Source organism: Octodon degus, unplaced genomic scaffold (genome assembly GCF_000260255.1).
Source record: "Octodon degus isolate 3935 unplaced genomic scaffold, OctDeg1.0 scaffold00061, whole genome shotgun sequence".
NCBI classification, from domain to species: domain Eukaryota; kingdom Metazoa; phylum Chordata; class Mammalia; order Rodentia; family Octodontidae; genus Octodon; species Octodon degus.
The window spans coordinates 10,862,514-10,883,248 of NW_004524637.1; the positions used below are offsets into that span (position 1 = coordinate 10,862,514).

The 20,735-nt window shown below is 41.4% G+C and overlaps 1 protein-coding gene across 3 annotated transcripts in view; it reads right to left on the reverse strand.

Moving 5' to 3' along the window:
- Positions 1 to 20,735, reverse strand: part of Smap1 (small ArfGAP 1) — a 127,800-nt gene that overhangs the window by 45,654 nt on the left and 61,411 nt on the right. For 2 of the 3 annotated variants that reach the window (XM_004634378.3, XM_023718681.1), the window contains exons 3-5: positions 13,222 to 13,307; positions 6,081 to 6,156; positions 3,021 to 3,101 (exon numbers count right to left, since the gene is read on the reverse strand). In XM_004634378.3, the coding sequence (XP_004634435.1) occupies positions 3,021 to 3,101; positions 6,081 to 6,156; positions 13,222 to 13,307 (243 nt within the window). The remainder of the gene's footprint in view (positions 1 to 3,020; positions 3,102 to 6,080; positions 6,157 to 13,221; positions 13,308 to 20,735) is intronic. The other variant, XM_004634379.3, reaches the window with a different exon arrangement.

The following is a 20,735-nucleotide window of genomic DNA, read 5'->3' on the forward strand; positions in this document are numbered from 1 at the left end:
ACAGACCGCTTTCTAGTCTTTGCTGCCGCCTACTCCTCCCTTTTGCTCTTGCTGTTCTGCTATTTTTCTGCTGCCATGAACAGCTGCCCTCTGCCATATGCCACTCGCCTTAGAGCCAGCCGAGGATGGACTGACATCTCCACTAACTGCGAGCTAAACCTTTCCCTCCCTAATTGTGGATGTCAGGTATTTTCTCCCAGCAATGAGAGAAAACTGAGACAGCCTGTAATCCCACCACTCAGGGAGTTAAGGAAGGAAGACTAAGTTTGGGCCCAGTCCAGGCAATGTAGCAAGAACCACTTCGACACAGATTCAAGATACAGTAAAAGGGGGCCGGGGAGATGGCTGAGTGGAATAAGCACTTGCCTGGCAAGTGCAAGGGCCTGAGTTCAATCCCCGGTTCCACACACACACACACACAAAAGATACAGTAAAAGACAAAGACAGATTGGAATGTGGTTCAGTTCAAGGGCCCTAGGTCCAACTGCCACTACTTGGCAGTACTTGAGGCATGTGTGGGGGAGGGTATGCATGCATGTGTGTGTGTGTGTGCGCGCGCGCGTGTGTGTTAAAGTTCATATACTGGGATCATTATAACAAAACTACACCTGAGGGACTTAAGTCACAAAATGTGGCTATGTATGGCCTTTGAAAGTTGTGAGTATATATATCCACTCCATCACACACACATACTTCCCATAACATTATAAAGCATGCACAGAAAGAGAGGTGTCAAAACGGGAAGGATTACAGAGCAGGAACAGACCTTCTGAGAAGTGCAGGCCACCGAACTCAATCACTGCCTTCTAAGAAGAGGAGGCAAGAACCTGGGAACACAGAGGTGTAGCCCATCCACCTGCACCCTCTCTCCCGAGGAGAAACCTCCAGGGCACACTGCAAAGTGACGACTTGACCCCCACTCCTCCAGCGCAGCCTTCCTGCACCTGCGGACCTAAGCCACACTAACTCACCCCGGCCTACGGACCTGTCTGTCCATTTTCAACTCCAGAACTGCCCTTCAGTCTCCTCACGAACTCGCCTTGATCTTCTGTAGCTCCCAGGTCCAAGTGTTCCAGCCTCTCTACCCCGGTGGCGTTCCACTGTCACTGGCCCCATGGTCAAACGCAGGTCTCAGACTCCCTAACGGCCCCCTTGGGTGCAGACCTGCACATGCAGTCACCTCCTAAATATCGGCAGCTTGCGGGCGCCACCACTGCACAGCACACATGCAGCTTTAACCCCTCTCCTCTCTCTCCAACTTGAGTCTCCTCTTACCTCACTAAGAGACAACGCCTGGGCAGATGCCTAAGCTAGCTGCTGGGAGTCACGAAGCATTCCTGTCCTTTACAGATTACTACAGCCGACACATCTCCCCCGAAAATCTCTCCAAACCACAGTCCTTTCCATGCTCTCCGCTCATATTTTCGCACCTGCCTCATCACTATTCTCGGACGAAGACTGGTTCTCAAGCCTCTGCTCTGCCACCACCACAAAATTCATGTCCCATGGAGCCAGCGGAGGAGTGCTATGATCTTGTTACCTGCTTTCCCTCAAAATTCATTAGCAAAGGGCTTGGGCCTTTGGTGTGAGGCCCAGCTCCTCCCTGGATTCAAAATGGCACTCAGCAGCTGATGTAGAGGTGAGCACCTACAGGGCTAGCACTCTGCAGCTGGTGTTGAGGTGAGCACCTACAGGACTAGCACTCTGCAAGGCTGAGGCAGGAAAATCTCGAGTTCCAGCCCAGCCTCCCCAGGCCACCTGATGACTAAGTGAAATTCTGTCTCAAATAAAGAGAGTTGAGGTGTAGCTCAGTATAAATCTCCAGTGCTAAATAATAAATACAAATATACAAACATACAAACATACATACATACATACAAACACACACTTCAAAAAAAGCTTCTTCCCCACCTTGCCCCTATCTGGGCCAGGCCAGCTCAACCTGCAAGCCCTGCTTTCTCTGCTTGGAATGCCTCCTGGCCTCCAAAGGTTACTCAGAGAGTACAAAATGCATCAAATGTACGCACCCCATACAACAGTAGCACACGCGAGCCTCCATCTCGCACTACACTCTATTCTAAACCGTCTCAGAGCTGTCTGCTTCCCTCCTTAACACTAACACTCAGCCAACGCAAGGCATTGCACACCTGTGATCCTAGAACCCTGAGGCTGAGGTAGGAAGAGCAGAGGTAACTTAGCAACTCGGCATGACCCCGTCTGAGAATAAAAACAGTGGGACAGGAGGTAGGGCAACGCGGAGGCCTGGGGGCAGCACGGGCAGTTGCTGGAGGGCACAGGCCAGCCCTTCCATGTCTCTACAGCCCTCGCACAGAGCACATCATTCCCCAAAGGGAAGGCTCAGGACAGTGGAGCAGACACAGGAGGGAGAGCTAAAAGAACGCTTCAGATCAATTCATAAAGCTCAATAAAATAAACAAGAGATAAAATATTTTTTAATAAAAAACTTCCCTAATAGAAGAATTCTCTAACAAACTATTAAAAAAGTCCTACAAGATAACAGTCACAACAACAAAAAAACTAATTGCTTAACTGCTGACACATATTCTTTTCCTGTATTTTTAGGGAAGGGTCTGCAGGGTGTTCAGGGTCTCATTACTAGAGTGCACTCATAGTGATCTGCCTGTTTACAGCCTCCCAAGAGTGGGGATTACAGGAGTGTGCCACCACGCCCAGTCTCACTGGCTGTCTCAGCGCACCCCATGGGCAGGGCTGGCACAGGGATTGCACCCCGGCCCCTGTGCCTGCTTGCAGGTGCTTTAATCTACTGAGCTATTTGGCTGGCCCTGCTGACACACAGTTATGGCCAAATAAATCAATAATTTTGGAAACTAAATACAGGTCAAAGCCCTTCCATTTATATCCTAAGGAAACACAAAGGGAATTCTTGCATTCAGATCATTCAAAGTATCAATGATCACAGCGCTGCAAGTCACAGCCCGCGGCCCAGGAAGCTCCGTTAGCACCGCCACCTCGGCACAGAAGGTGGAAACGCTGCCTACCTCCAGCTTGTTCTTCTCAGCAGCAGCTTGCAGAGGAGGAGAAGACACTAGAGGCTGAAGAGGAACGTCGGAGGGAGCAATCTACAGAGCGCAGGCAAAGGGTGGAAGAAACAAAAGGCAGGTGGTAAGAACTGCCTGGCACGGCAGAGAAGGCCAGCATATTGCTGAGACACAGAAGCACTTAGAGCATGCAGCAAAGGAAATACCAGTTCTGAAAATTTCCATGTAAAATTTCTCACAGGATTTGGTAGAGAACAGTGATTATTAAAAATATATTTCACCATTTTATAAAATTTCAAATGTAGCTAGACAAGATCATATAAAAAGCTAAAAAATAATTGTATTTCTCTGACAGTTTGCTGTAGTCAATGTTACTACTGAGACATTAACACTCAGAAATATCAAGATACACTGTGCAGGACACAAAAACTAGTTTTCATTTTTACTGATAACTTTCAAGAAGGAAAACAGCTGAAATAGTAAAAAGTTAATTAAACTATGAACTGTCTAAGAAAACAAAATAAAGGTTAGAAAGAGTGGATGAGTGTAAGCTGGCCAGCAGCAGACCTGCTGTAAAGCAATTTACACACTTCCTTGACATCACATGCACACACCACCTCCAGCGCAGTCCTGGCTGAACTGCCCCAAAGGACTACGAGAGAGCTATGCACACAGCAGAGGCAATTTATACACGAAAACGGGTTTCATGTAAGCTCTTTTCACAATCTTCCTCCTCACTATCTACCCATGTCGTTATCACTTTAATGGAAGCTTTATCCTCCTGCTCTCTTTACTGCCAAAATATAACTGAAATACATTTATCAAATGCACAGTAATCTTTAGAGCCATAAAACTGGCTTCACTTTCTGCCCTATCATATCACTGGTACTTTTTTAAGGATCCTATAACAGCTAGGTCATTATATAACATCAAAGTAACACTGCAAGATGACATACCCTCCTTCAATCTGCTTCTTATTAAGTTAGTTATGACAGTAAGTCTTGAACCTCAAACCAAGGCTATAAAGTTTTTTTTTCTTTACACAATTTTGTCTGCTATAATTCTGTAAATTAGTACTTAGCTACTCCTAAAGCAAATACATACAACACATAATATAAAACACAAAATATGAGGAAATATTTTCCACTTAAAAAGGTCAAACCATATCTTCAAGCATGGTTTAAACCTGGTCTGTCTTGGATGCATTCTTGCTAGAGATCTTTATATATTGACATGGAAAACAAGAGATCAAACAGCCTTAAAATAACTTGTATCATAAAAACTCTTTGTTTAAAATCATGTAAAAGAGAACATAAAATAATTATACTGGGGAAACAAGTAATTAGAATGTCAAGAATTACTAGTTCTTAGAAACTGGCATGACAATTCACTACGAAAGTGCTTGTTCTTTGCTTTGAAAAGATTAACAGCTTGGCTACTTTTAAAACTCAGAATTAGAGCATAGATTTGTATTCAATAAGTGAAGTGTAACCAACATTTTATTGCACCCCACATTCCACCTCTCTTCCCCAAAAGGAAAAGCTTTGCTGTCAGGCTCCAGCTGGGAAGGAAAGCAAACTGCAAGGCCAGATCAGCAAGGGGCAGTAGGCCACGAGGGCCAGCTTAAAAACAGTGCCTACACATTACTACAGCATGCCCAAGGAGTTGCCAATGACACTAAAACTGCATAAAGACAACTTTAAAACAAAAAATTTTAGAATTAAGAGGCAATACTAAGAAGCAATGTGTTTTATAAAGTATTCTAAAATAATTTTCAACATTTCACATGAAAATACATTACTTATACATATTTAAAAATTAGTTCTTTTGTACTCTATAATACTTAAACCAGACTTAAGTTTATAAACGTTATATATATCATTTTCAACGGTATTGATTTTCTTTTCCTTCTTTTTTGGAGACAGGATCTTACCACGCAGTTCAGGCTGGCATGAACTCACTATACAGCGCAAGTTGGCCTTGCACTCACAACGACGCTCCTGCCTCTGTCCCCTGAGTGGTAGTACAACAGACATGCACCACCACACCTGGCAACAATGTCTATTTTTAATCAATTTTCCACAGATTTCACTTCCACTATAAATGCAGCTCAGATTTCACACACAAGAATACCTTTCCTCTAAAATATATAGCAGTGAAACTTTTAAATATTTAACAGGACATTTTTCATGATCAGAAACAAGATATTATCCTTTTCTGTCAAAATTTGACTGAATTTGTAGTATACTGTTTCTTCATAGGGATCAAAAAGGGAAAAAAAAACACACCACACTGTGCATAGAAAATGAGATTAAACTACTGTTTCTGAATTTCTTAACAAGTAACTTTGCCACAAGGTTAACTAGTATTTAGCTTGCTTATTAACATAAGAATCAAAGGCCAAAGAGTGGCTTGAACAATAGACAATAAGCCTTAAGCTAGTCTATAATTAAGATGAATAAGTTTAATAAATTTTTAAAAGCAGTTGACATATTTGATTATTGCTAACTATTACAAGCATGAAAAGGCCAGATAATAATCAATAAAAACTGCACACTTTAATACCCTTCTGAAGACTTCCTTCCTGCTTTGCCATCCCCACCAAAGCTCCTGGAGTGAGACAAACTTGGCTTTTTCTTTTGCATACCTTCTCAGAATTTAGCAAAATAATTTTCTCTCTTTTCTCAATTGGGGCTTCATCTGTTTAGGAAACTTCATAAAATTAACTTAAATACCATGTAATCAGACATTAGTTTTTTATTCAGAATATCCTTCTTTTTCAATCAGGAGTTTTACTTTATAAGACCTTGAGATTATGTGACTGATATTTTCTTTTTCATATATCATTAATTCAGTTTATTGGTACAGTTTGGATATCCATAATGACCACACTCATCATATGAAACTTACATCCATACATGATATACCCCAAAGTTTTCTAATATTCAAATAAGCATATGCAACCAATAAGTTTTTACAATAAATGAACTGAGCTACATTCCATATTAAAAATTCAAGATCTAGTAAACAAACATCAAAGAAATTGAAGTTTTTACTTACATTTGTAAGAGCTATAGCATTTTTATCATAATACTTCTTCTTTTCGTATTTATCTCTGATGAAAAATTCTACTGCTCTGAAAACAGATAACTTAAGGAAAACCGAGAGTCCAGTCACATGCAAACACCCCTACTGATTCTCCTCCTAAGGCCCACCTGCTAAGATTTCTGATTCTACAGCCTGTGCTTCCTCTCCTGTTGTTTGTGCAGCTGAAGTTTTGTGACCCACTTTGTGTTCTCCAGAAAAAGTCTACCTCTTTCAGAGAGCGCGCCCACTGAAACAAACGCACCAAGCCCAACTCCCGCAAGCGCGGCTCTTGCGTCCTCTGTCACCACACCACCAGCGGAGTGCAGCTCAGGTCCTGGGGCAGGCGCTGCGCTGCATGTCGTGCCTATTCTGCCCCCTTCGTTTCCTCTCACCAACCAGGAATGCACGCACAGCACTCCCTCCACATCATAACAAAGAGTGAGCGGCTCGAAAGACCCAACCCGCCATGCTTCCAGCACCAGTGCTGTTCCCCAGCACACGTGCACATACAGCTACCATAGGGAGGTTCAGACACCTAGAGGATTCGTTCTCTGTTAGAAGTGGACACTCTACTTGCACAGTTGAGGAATAAGAAATCAAGAAGTTAAACCAAAGTTCCTGCTTTTATTACAAAATTTTTCAGAAATTCTATGTGCCTTTCAGAGAAAAATGCCTCGTAGAATCTTTATGTGTTTTTGTACAAAATCCCAAATATAAGCTAAGTCTTCACTGTCAGTTCACCTCAGGAAGCCATAATCACCGGGGGCGTAAACACACTTCTTCTCAAGGGCTAAATACCAAAGATTTAGGCTGCTCATAATGTGCAGCTGAGTTTCCGTAACATTTCCCTTACAAAAACAGGCAGCTAGCTCATAGGCCCATGGAAACTAACTCCTGAACCCTACTCCAGTGCTGAAAAGCAAAGAACAGCTAACGTGGACTGGTGGACGGACCATGTCTACTATCCAGCCCTAAAGGCAAGGGAGTTTTCAAAGGAAGCTTTGACTACATTTTTGCACTGTACAGTGACATTAGGATGTCCTTCCCAAAAAATGTGTTCTCTGATGTAGGACATCATTTGGGGCACTAGCAAGCACTTAATATTTCACAGACAGTTGACTCTGAAGTTAGCTAATCTGCTGAATCTATGTCTAGGTATGTACAAAAGACAGCAATATGTACCTCCCAAGACTGTTGAGAGTTTTGGAAATAATATATATGCAGCATTTAGCATAATATTTAACATAGAAAACAATATGCACTCATTTAATAAAATTAGCTTATTTTATATAACTTCATGTTTCAGTTTTACCAGCTTTTAAAATGGTGACAACCTTAGTATTCCTTTTAAAAAATTATTTTAGGAATTAAGTAAATTAACATATGTAAAATATTGAATAAGAACATGCTGAACAGTGACACACACCTAGAATCCCAGCACTTGGGAGGCTGAGACAGAGGATCACCATGACTGAGGTCAGCCTGGGCTACATAGTAAATCCAAAGCCAGCCTCAACTACATAATGAGACCCTGTCTCAAAAATTAAATAAGGGCTGACCAGAAAGCTCAGTGGATTAAAGTGCCTGCTTAGGCAGACGCAAGGACGAGGGTTTGATCCCCACTGTACAGTGCCAGCCCTCCCCCAGGGCACACTGAGATGGGGATGAGACTGGGCCTTGTGGCACATGCCTATAATTCCAGCGCTTGGGAAGCTGAAAAGAGAAGGATCACTGCGAGTCCGATCTGTGTAGTGACACCCTACAGACCCTGTACTAAATACAAATAAACAAATATTAAAAATAGAAATAGTATATTACATAGTGGTATTTCACTTAGGTTTTAGCTTTTATTATTAATATGAATATACTATATTTCATTGGCAAATTTTTAAAAATATATAGATGTATTTTAAATATATAAAATACTTAGCCAACAGTACAAATACCAACTAAGGGGGCTTACATACTTGTGTTTAAACAGATGAGCAAATGAGAAGAAATAAAAGCATGAACAAATCTGAAGATTAGAAAATAACTAACTATTTTCTACTTGCCAGATGTCATTTGAGATAGATCAGTAATACAATCTTAGAAGTTAGAAATTAAGATATTTGAAAGGATCAAAGTAAGCAATATATTGATAACAGCTCAAATTTAAGTGAATGATTTTGGATTTATAAATAAAATTCAAAGTAGCTCAAAATCTTTTCTATGCCTAATACAAAGCACTGAGTAAGACCTCCAAATCTTCCCACCACCAATATTAGCAACTTATACTGTAGAACTCAGAAAAACTTTACATGTTTTCCCTTTTAACATGCATTTGCATTTTAAGATTTGCCTTTCTTTAAAAACAAATTTCTATTTACTTCCAACAATAACAAAAAAATCTTCCACATATGCCTGGACAAACTTTGAAAAGCTCAAAGGAGAACCGATTAGCTCTGGTACACAACAGGTCTCATGGAACTGAAGTAATTAAATTTTTTAAATAGGATGAAATACTTGAATAATAAGCTTAATGTAAAGTGTTATCGTTCATCATGCACAACCACATGCAGCCGACAATGAATCATATCTCACCTGAAAAGATACTTTCACAAAGGCATGTGCTAACTTTTATAAACTGCAAAGCTTTTTAAAAGCAACAAATCTTCTTAAGAATATAATGAGGCCTTATATTATAAATTTAGCTCAGTTTGGATTCATTAGCCTCTAGCAAGATCTATTTCTATTTTCAAAGCTTTGCCTATGTCTGTCTGTCTCCCTCTGTCTGTCCTGCCCTGCCTTTTAGAAGGCTACAGCACTACATTGCATAGGGGGCTAATGTCATGGTTCAAGTTTTCATCTTATACTTCTAACTCTGGCAGTCCTCTATCTCAAATATGTTTAGATGAAGTCCCTCTTGTACTAATTCCCAACAATCACCTGACTAACCTTTAGTGAATAAAAGATCAACACCTCAAGTACATATGATCATAATTTGTAAATGCTTTGGAAGAAGCAGTTTGAAAAATCAAGCAAGTATCCTTAAACTATCAATGGCACAGATGCATAATCCAAAAGCCTAACATAAATCATACCTCACAAAGGTATGTGAAAAGTTGCAATATTCACATAAATCTTAAAATCCAGCTGTAAATACTGTTGAAATGTAAGGCCACTGTGGTGGACTGCCAACTGACGGTCAATGCGCAACACCCAGTTGAACTGAAGTAGCCTGGTGCTGCATGTGGGAGGCCTCCCTGAGGACCGCTGCCAGCCGTGTAAGAGGTGGAAACTGCTGGGAGTTGGATGAGGCCATTTGGAAAGCTGTTTGGAGAAACTGTTGGGAGCTATTGGAAGGCGCTGGTTCTCTTGGGCCATTCCACTGGAGAACTTCGACATGTGGGCTTTCCCAGTGAACAAGAGGAGCTCAGGACCTCACTGTCACTGAGAAGGGCTAATTTCATTTTGGGGAGGCTCTGGTCCTCTCCTTGAACATCGCTGCCTGGCTCCACTGCAGATTCCTCGGCCTGCTGGCACAGACTTTCTAGCTTCCACCACTGGCCTTTGGGCCTTCCTAGCACAGAAGGGTGAAGTGGGCCTGCATGAGCCATTGTCGTGGGCTCTTGGACTCCAGCTGCACTTGTGTGAGGCCCTGTTATGAGTCTAGGTCTTCAGCTACACACATGCAGGACATCAGGATCCAGCCCCCTCAGCTGGAGTCTTTGGTCTTTAATGTATACACAGATTTTCTGCTCTCTTGTATATGATTCTTTGGGTGATTCATCATAAAATAATCTTATAAAAAATATGTGTCCTGTATTGTACTATTTCCCTTGCAAAAAACTCTAAACCATGAGAGTCAGCAAGACTCAACAGGGCACTACTGATTTTACTCAGACTATCATCTTACCTAATATTCAAGAGCCCTTAAAGGAAAGATGTGTACCCTGGGAAGTCTTAATGGCATCTTGAACATTTCAATGTCCCAAGCCCCTCCCAAATATATTCCATGCTCTATCTCACTTAGTTATTTTGAAAATTAAAAAAGATAATGTATATTTCATAAGCACTTGCCTTAGGGTAGTGGTAGCAAACCTATGGCACATGTGCCACAGACAGCTATATATCTTATCACTGAAAGCTCTAAAATATTCACCATCACCAGCATAGGGCAACCATTATTAAAACAGCAAAGTACTGCTACCATTATTTCTAATATCTTCACTATGTCAAAGATCACACATCAACTCACTATAAAATCTTTTTTCTAAATTCATCGCTGGTCCAAAACACTAATATTTTGCTCCTCTGAACTTCATCAAAAACTGAAATGCTATCCTACCAACCTGCACAATAGGGAACACAAGAGATCAGCATACCAGGCTACTATGAAGGCATAGATTACCTTTCCCTGCATATCATTCAGGGATAGCAATATGGAATCAAGAAGATCAATTATATAACTTAGAGGCTTCTTTAATCCGTAAAATACCACGTAAGAGATAAACCCAAAACTTTCATTAAGGGAACAATTCGACAGGAAAAGGTAACAACTATATGCACAACAAATACCACTATAAACAACTTCACAAAACAGTCACTATTGGACATGAAAAATCAGATAAATACCAATAGAAGTGCAACAAGGAACCTCAATATTCCACTGTCACAAGTGGCCAGATCAATCAGACAAAAAAGTCAGATTTCAAAAACCTTGGAACCTCTATTCCATCCTCAAACAAGAAAATACTTTCTTCTCAGCAAAGATCACAAACTAGCCCATTATGCATGCTTAAGTAAATGCAAAAGTACTAAAATTATACCATGCATATTATCAGATCATAGTATAATGAAACTAGGAATCAGTGACAAAAAAAAACACAAACCCATAAAAATTAAACAATATCTTCTTGAATAATCAATAGGTCACAGATAAAATTAAAGAAATTAGTCCCTACAATTAAACAATAACGTCAGGAAGACATCAAGAACCTATGGAACACAAAGAAACCAGTTCAAACAGGGAAATTAATGGCAACGAATTCCCACATCAGGAAAATAGAACAAGCTCAAATAAACAACCTACAGATGCACCTCATGGTCTTAGAAATACAAGAAAAATCCAAACCCAAAGCTAGTACAAGGAATGAATTTGTAAATATCAGCAGAAATTAATGAAACTGGGACTTAAAAAAAAAAAGCAAATTGAAGAGTTGGTTCTTTGAAAGATTAAGCAAATTAGACAAATTCTTCACCAACCTCACCAAAACAAGACTAACATCCATGCAATTAGAAATTTAAAAAAGCAAAATCACAATGGATTTTGACACAATGCTCGTCATTGGTAACTATTCAGAGAGCTCACACCCTAACAGAAAACACAGAAGAAATGGATGAATTCCTGGATACATATGAACTAGCAAAGCTGAATAAAAAGAAATATAAAATTCCTAAATAATCCCTCACTGAGACAAGAGACTAGGGTGTGGCAAAACTGGCTAGGGAAGTAGGTGTGACTTGTTACCAAATCCTAGTGTTATAGGCTGTCAAATTAGATAGAAATAGTATAGGCAGTCAGACAGAGTCAGGCCCTCAAAGAGACAGGATGGAAGACAAGATATGTTACAACTATGAGAAACATGTATGTTCCTGCTGCGGGCCAGACTTAGAGACCAAAGATCGAACAAATGTTCACCTCCCTAAAGATGAGTGTCCGGGATTGATCATTACCTTGAGGAAGCTGGGAAGAGTCACTAATCCAACTGCTACTGGCTGACCACCAGATAAACTCCTGTTCTATATTCGTGCCTGCCTGCTACATGACTTGCTTCCCTATTTGGTCCTGGACTTAATCAATTTTACCTGAGCACTAGTGCTTGTACTCTCATTGGTTGACCATAGTTTTGTCCCACCTCATGCCCACCTAAGCGAGTTCCCATGTTTTCCGCCTTAGACCTGTCTCTCCACCTGGTTTTACTCTATAAACTTCCCTGGAACAGACAGCTTCTTGGGGATAACCCAATGGGGACCCCCTTCTGTCCCTTTCTTGGACAGAAGCTTTCTTCCCCAATAAATATATTCTGCTCTTAACCTCCATTTGTTCCTAAAATTCATTCTTTGGTTTTAGAGAACACGAGCTCATCCAGGTACCTTTGGGTCGGAAGTTTCCTTCTCCCTAGGGACAAGCCCCAGAAGAGTTTCCAAAGCCCTGCATGTGCACTTCCCTTGAGAACTCCAGCAAGCTTTCCACAGGACAGTCAGGATTTCAACCTGAGGTGCGGGTGACACACAAGAGACAGGCCCCACTGAGCGCTGCCGCCGTCCTGCGCGGAGGCTGCTGCCGCACTGTCGGGTATTCTTTTCCTACTTTCATTTGGCCCAAATTTGTTCTGTAGAACCAGTTTCTTTTCCTGCCTCTTATAAAACATGAATATCATCTGCACTTATCTTGGCCAATTCTTTGCTCAGGACAGAAAGAATGCAGACGCCCTATGCAGGAGGAACTCCAGGGGCGCCCAATCTGCTAACGTCAGTCAATGCTTTCTTCAACTTCAGTGAGTGTCAGAAGTCCTATTAGAGTCAGACGGTTTTATCTTTAACAAATATGAAACACATCTTCACAAAAATACTCATGGAAGAAAAAATCTACCCATTCAAAAAGGCAGTACAGAAAGTAAGCATAGTTGTACAATCTATGACAAGGACAGCTAGCAGTAAATATTACTATAAATTACTCAGAATTTAAATACTTAATTTTCCATTTAAACACATACAGGTCCAATGTTTCACATAAATACAGCCACTACTTAAAGGTGACCAAATGCCATATGGAAATAACCTCAAAATTGGATGTTCACAGCCTAAAATCATAAACACATATTCTCTTATCAAGAGATGGAAATCAGGAAAATAAGTTACAAAATTTCATACTCAGTAATAACTACGTGAAAGATTATGCACATCACATTGTGGACATCTATCTGTCTATTAAAAATCTACTATACACAAAGCACAACTCAGGGCAAATCATATCTTCAATGAACAATAATGTGACATAAACATGAACAGTAAAAATTTTTTTATATAAACCCACAAAAAAAAAAAAAAAACAAGTTTTAAAGGATACTGATCTGTTTGCGGTCTTCGAAAGTTCTCGGGAAGATTGGCTTCATAGAGTAATCTTGCTTTAGTATTTCCCATATCTTGCATGCACTGCAATTTAAAAAGAAATCACTTTCATTATTCATAAATACTAAAAAGCAATTCCTATATATGTGTGCATATACACATACATACACGTACATTTATATCCACTCCATACTAAAAACATTTTCAATATTTTCTCCTTCAAAAATAATTTTAACCATGGCTGTGAAAATGAAATTATTCAAGTTTCAATTAGTTATTATTTTTAATATTTCATATCTTCCAACATGTGAGTATAAAATGTTTTAATTCTTTTTGTGAAAAGAATGGCACCTTTTTTACTCATTACTCCCCAAAAGTGAAATTCCTGATAGTTTGTTATTTTTCAGTCACTGCTGGAACAGTCCTGCCATTTCAGAGCTAACCACTCAGGATCAAACTCTTGAGTTTTGATACATTCTTGAATTCTCAGAAATTACAGCAAAGATCACCATGGAGCTCGCTGGGTCCCATGGAATTTCTCACACAAGTACAAATACCACTTGGTTTCTCCCAGCTGAGAAATACAAAGAACAACACAGAAGAGAGATAAACAGAAAAGAGGGAAAGTTTGAAATACTTCCTCAAATTGCAAATCCACTGTTAAGATTTGCTATTCTGATTTTTTTTTTTTTTTTTTTTTTTTTTTTTTTTTTTTAGTGTAGTTGGTACAGGTTCTACAGGATGTTCAGCATCTCACTACGTAGAATGGACTCGGAGTGATCCTCCTGTTTTCAGCCTCCCAGGCGCTGGGATGACAGGCACGCATCACCATGGCACACTGGGGATCAAACTCTGGCCACTGCCCTCTGCCTAAGCAGGCACTTTAGCCCGCTGAGCCCTCTGGCTGGCCTTTATTCTGACTTATATAAGAATATTTGGTTTATGTCTTGTATATGTAACTACTTTGAAGATAAGGAGATATATATATATTTTTTGGAAGGGGGGCACAACCAGGGATTGAACTCAGGCCATCTCACTTGCCAGGAAAGCGGTTATTCTACTGAGCCATCTCCCCAGCCCCAAGATAAGGATATATATAGTACAACAACTATTCTTATTTGTTTTCTCATTGACATTTTGTTTTGTTTTTTCATAAAAGAAAATATATTGAAATAAAAGATCATGATGGAACCAAAATAAAAAGAAATAGTGCTGACCTGGAATTGTACAGAGTGGTACTTATTTCTCTGGAGCCATGAAGCCCCTTTGGTATCCTGTTGAAAGCTTCCCCACTAAAAGCAAGCAAGAAAGAACACTACGGTGCCTAATGCCCTAGTAACTCCCGAACTCCCCCCACACAGAGCCTTGCTGCAGTTCCTGTGGGTGACCCCCAAAGACTGCATGCTAAGGTCTTGGTGCTCGGGGCTCACGACTGGGAGGTAGCAGAGCACCTGGGTGGGGCCAGGTGGGCAGTGCTGGGGCGAGCGTGCCCTGGAAGGGGCTCTGAGAGCGTCCAGTCTGTCTCCTTCCGGCTCCTGCCCTGTAAGCAGGTCACTCTGCCATGTACATTCTGCCCTGCCACCAGGCACCCCTGCTGGAGGGCCAAACCTGGATGCCCCCAGTTCTGGGCTGTAACCTCCAGAATCATGAGCTAAATAAACCTTTTTCCTTCATCAATTAATTGCCTCTGATGTTTCATTACAGAAACACAAAGCTGACAATACAAACGTCCTTCCTAGAATCTATAAACTTTTTTTTTCATAACTTTATTGAGAAACAAATAGCAATGAGACAGTTTTAAACCAAACTGGTAAGACAGTTCAATAATTAACAGATTGCATACATTCTTCCTAGTGGTTAATTGCTGTACAAAATGCGGACATGATATCCTATTTACAAACACTATTAGAACAAATCCCTCTATTCATTAAGAGAATGTAACTATATATCTATCCTAAGCATTTTGAATACACATACAAAATGGACATTCATCTGTATCCTTTGTTTGTTTAGTTCCATTATTTGAATATTATAGGTGTGTTAACTCAGCAAAATATTCCACAAGAGTCCAGTAGTCCATAATAGTATTGGGTCTTCCACTTGACTGGCAATGTCAGAAATTGTTGACCTGAGTCCCCCTATAGCTCAACATAACAACATGGCTTTACTTCTTATACTTTGTTTTTATACTTTTCTGCTGGATGGTTAAGACCAAGATAAAGCAAGACCTATGCAACAAGAGTTGTAGCTTTTGGGTCTGATAAGGTCAGTGAAATCCCCTCAGGATTTATCCTGAGATCCTGTACCTCAGATTGTAGATCCCTTGTGTCAGCCATGTGGATGAGTCACAGCCATTGCTTGGCCAATGTGCTCTCTGTGAAAGCCTGAGAGAATGTTTTCTCTCCATGTGACTCTCCTTAGGCACACTTTACATCATGGATCACTTTCCTCTTTGGCCCCATAATCTCCTTGATCAGAAAATTTGGGGCACTACCGAGTTACATGACGTTACAGTACAAGTTCTCGTATGTCCTGAGTCTTAATTGATCTTGGAAGGCTAGGGTCAAAATGTTGGCTAGAATCTATAAACTTCAAAGGTAAGAATTACACAGACTAACTCAAACCAATATCCTGACTAAAAAGGTGAGGAAGGAGCTGGGGCCGCAGCTCAGAGGCCTGCCAGCCATGCTCACGACCTTGGGTTTCATCTCCAGCACCCCCATAAAAAACACTGATCAATTTACTGAAACCTGGGAGGTACCAAGCATCATTCAAAGGAATCATCTACTAGCTCTATGTCTAGTAGAGAAAGTGGCCTTCTGACTCAGTGCATGTCTGCAGCACACAGTTACTGCACACAATGGGGAGGGACAACTGGCACCTGTACACAGCTCATCTTCATTGTGGAGAACTGCCTGGGTACTCTCCTTGAAAGAAGAAAAGTCTCCAAAATGTCTCCGTTTTGGCCATGCCTGACCCATTCCGCATACTGATATGCACAGAGCTGGTTAGGACATTTTCCTTATCCCTTCAACTGACTTTAAGCAATGCATATTGGTCTAGCCGAGGTGCTTGTGGTGGTCTTTGAAGACAGCAGGGGTGTTTCCCCAGAACCCCCACCTGCTGCTCCAGTGTGATCTGGGTGGAGATGGGATAAAGAGTTAATGCACCATACTGTTGGCTGGGAGACACAGGCTGACTTCCTGGGGTTTGAAACATTACATATCGGAGCTGCAGCATGACCCCAAACATTAGACACTGTCTCAGTTGTGTCATGCAGGTTACTCTTTCTGCATGTCCTTCTCTCTGCATACTGCAGAGGTCACTGCAGGCTTCCTACCCAGCCCAGCCACAGCACTCACCTACTTACACTCATCCTCAAGCCACTCCTTTCTTCATGAGTGAATAAAACCCGGGTTGGACCCTGGGTGGAGGCCTTTGTTCCAGACAGCCATCACCATGGCTGGACTTAGGACCCCTTCGCTCCCCAAAACTATGAATATGCTCTAGTGTCTTTATTCTCACTATGGATTGCACTGGAAGTGGTAGATTGGCATTAAATTGACAAGATTCCAATAATTTATCCACAGGATTACAAATAAAAGTTTCCTGGACTAAGGACCAGAAAAGGCTCTCTGTATTAATTACTGTTTTTTATCTCCAGACAGAGGTTTTGATTTTAAGTTTCCCAACAAATAAAATTCCAATGCAAGAAAAAAAATTACTGCTCAAGAGGCATAAAGCAACTGATAATCATTTATTTCAACCAATTAAGTTGTTTCAGTATGAGTGATGACTACTTCCTATATATTTTATCACATTATGAACCATGTATCAGATGTATAAACAAAACATTATATTGTACATTTACTTAGAGCTTGAGTTCTCTAAAAAATTTTAGTTGATAGAGATTAACTTTTATATTTTTCCAGATTTCCCAGACACACAACCCCTGCCACCCCTATGAAAATAATCCAGGTTTAACAGTTTACCTCATGTTGACCTTGAGGCACAGCCCTCAAGCTTATATGGAAGTATTTTCAAGTAAATGAGTAACCCGCCTCTCCACAGAGACTTTCTTTAAAGTGCCTGAAATTCCCAAGTGCTGCCCTGCTGGCAGCTACTACCCCACACCCACCCACCCACCCACACACACACACCCACACACACACTCCCATGCCCACACCCATGCCCACACCCACGCCCACACACACACAGTTATCACACAAGAGCCTCTCTCAGGATAAACTACATTCCTGAGGTTCCTCCAGGGATGAGGGTAGACTATAGAACAGGGGAGAGGATGGAAAGGCAACGATCAACTGAAAGAGTGGGAAGGATGCTTGTCATTCAGTCCTGCGGCAAAGCAACTCTGAGCTTCAATGAACATTGTCTAAGATGAAGAAAGCATGTTTCCTGCAAGGGGCAGTGACAGCACGAGGGAAGTACTACTGCACTGTTGGACACCAGCATGTGTAGTGGGAACAGAGCTAAGCTGTCACTACAGTGTAGAGAAAAGAACTAAAACTCCTCCAGTGCAGCTCACCCTTTCTCAAAAAGGGAAAAAAATTAATCTTTCCCATGGCAAGTCACTCAAATGAATGCATCTTTGTGCCACCATGGGAATCTGGACACAGAAATGAACAAGAGAATAATCATGAAGGTATTAAACATTTGAAAGTTCTGGATAAAAAAATGTGTCTTCAGGGCCGGCCAGATAGCTCAGTGGACTACAAGCCTGCTTAGGCAGAGCGCAAGGGCCAGGGTTCGATCCCCATCCCCAGTGTGCCGTGCCGGGCCGCCCTCAGGGCCAGCTGAGCTGGCGATTGAGACTGGGCGTAGTGGTGTGCACCTGGAATCCAATCGCTTGGGAGGCTGTAAACAGGAGAATGACTAGGAGTCCATTCTACATAGTGAGACCCTGTATCAAATACATTTTTAAAAATATTTTAAAATGTGTCTTTATATTTGAAACAAGGCAAAAAGTAACTGAAATACAGCTCACTGCACTTGTGAGCTGATTTTTTTTAAGTATCTACAGGGCAAGCAAGAGCACATGGAAATTCCAGGGGAAAATTCAGACTAACAGCAGTACCTATCACACGTACCCGCCATGTCGCATCAGTCCTCAACTACATCTGTTCACAGTCTAGCATCTCTGCAATAGGAGTGCACCACAACTGGTGGTGTGGTAATCAGAGGGCTCCAGGAAGGCACAGTCAATGCTCCAAGGCAGGGCGCGCGGGCCTGCTCACTGGGGCTCCAGGAAGCGCCGGGGCTCAGTGGCCGGAGGGCGGGGGGGCTCGCTGGGGCTCCAGGAAGGAACAGTCAGTGATATCACAACTTCTGGTCATTCCATAAAGACAGGGAGAGTCTAGTAAGCTCAGCCTCCAAGTCTCCCGGATGAAAGGGGGGCAGGGTTCAAAGGGAGATGGAGACAATAGTGCAAGACTCAGGATCCTGGAGGTCAGGAAAACAAGCTCCGCCTCCCCAAAACGTGGCATTTTGTGAGGTGATGAGTCAGAGCACAAACCAGTCCTCCTTGGGGTTTCCAGACACTGCAATACCAACCCCACAATCCTGAGGGAAACACATTCCACTGGCCCTGAAGAACAGTGCTGCGCAGCTGCCAGAAGACAACACACACAGAGGGCACAGAGCAGCGACGGTGACCAACACGGCCTCAGCAGCTCGGGAGTGACATGCTAAACGTTAAAAATTATTACTGCAACTCTACCTTCTCAACCACGGAACAATCTGTCAGATGACACAGAAGACACCCACGCTTCTCCGTCTCCAAGATCCAGCTCCTGACACCACCGGCACGAGCACGCAGCAGCTCAGGCACCCTGGGCCTCCAGAGGGGCTCGCCCTGCAGGCCACCACCTCCCAGGGCAGCTTGCAAGTTACAATCGATGAGACTGAGGTACAAATAGGTTACACGGGGTTTCTGCTGGGTGGCATGAAATAAATGGCCTATGTCTCTCTTATAGCAAAAAGTATGCTTTATATCTTCAATTACTGTGAGTTTTAATTAGTTATTAAAACTGTATTAATAATTTATTAAAAATTTAATTATTAAAATGGGAGTAATGAACTAGCTGTCATGACACCTCATTTCTGGGTATCAAGCCAGATCCTAAGCACTAAACATCGTTATGAAAACCTTAAATGTTCAAAGCTGTTTTCACTTCTCCAACAGGAGGAATACCTGTAAGGCTACCAAAAAGATACTAGAATTTTTAAAGACTCTTAACTTTGGGCAACTTGTGTTTTTCTAGGTAACATTGTTTTCTATTTCTCTTACATGTCAACTATGAGAGGTGAAGGGAAGAGTTCTAATTATTTAAACCAAATTTTCTATTAGGCTTACTTCTAAAACTACTTTTTCATTTACTTAAAACTAGGCCAGTGAGACAGCTCAGTGGTCTAAAGAGCCTGCTTACACAAGCTTAGGCAGGGAACCGTGGTTTGATCCCCAACATGTGCCCATGTGCCGCACCAGCTTCGCCCTCAGGGCACACTGAGCAGGCCAGGGTGAAAAAAAAAAAGATTAAAAAAAAAAAATTTAGTTCATCTGAAAATTAAGACTTTTTAAAAAAACACAGAATAGTATGTGTCCACTGACTAGACATCACTGTTGCTGACTTAAGAAATGATTGTGGGATTATATTAAATAAAAAGTTAAGGTTAGGGAGTGACACAGCACTTGCCTGGCAAGTGCAAGTTTGAGTTCGATTCCCAACACCACCACCACCCCAAAAAAAATCAACATTAATGTTGATTTTGCTTTCAGAAAACTATACTAACATACTGAAGAATAAAGGAATTGCATCCTTCTCAGTGATGAAAAATGGCAGGTTGGGAGAATATATTTTTCAATTATCTGCATTTATTGCCCAATGAAATTCAATCTTTTAATGGGGCAAGAGGTGTAGTTTGGGGGTACAGCACTTGCCTAGTATGTGCAAAGTCTTGGATTCTATGCCCAGCACCTCAAAAAATGAGGGGAGAAAAAAAGAACATCAAGCTGTTCTCATGTAATATTTTTTAAATTCCTAAAGATAAATTTTGGACTGCACCTTTTAACTGAATGGTCTTCACCCAAATCAACACCATTTAATTATCAAAGAAGGCTTTAGAGGCCGGGGAGATGCCTCAGTGGAATAAGCACTTCCCTGGCAAGCACAAGGGCCTGAGTTCAATCCCCGATTCCGCCAAAACAAACAAAAAAAAAAAAAAAAGGAAGGAAGGCTTTAACCAGAAATGGTGTAACATTTAAGAATCTCAAACCCTATTATTAAGAGTATTTTAACCTCTTCCATCAAAACCTTTTCCTTTTTAGTTTATCTAACCAGTCTTAAGCCTCATACATGACTTGAGCTTGAATTTCAAAAAACAATTCAGGAACTGAATTGCCAAAAAGCATCTACAACGCAGTTCAGATGCAGTTCAGGCTGCCCTGGAACTCATGGTGACCTGCCTGTCTCAGCCTCTCGAGTGCTAGGACTG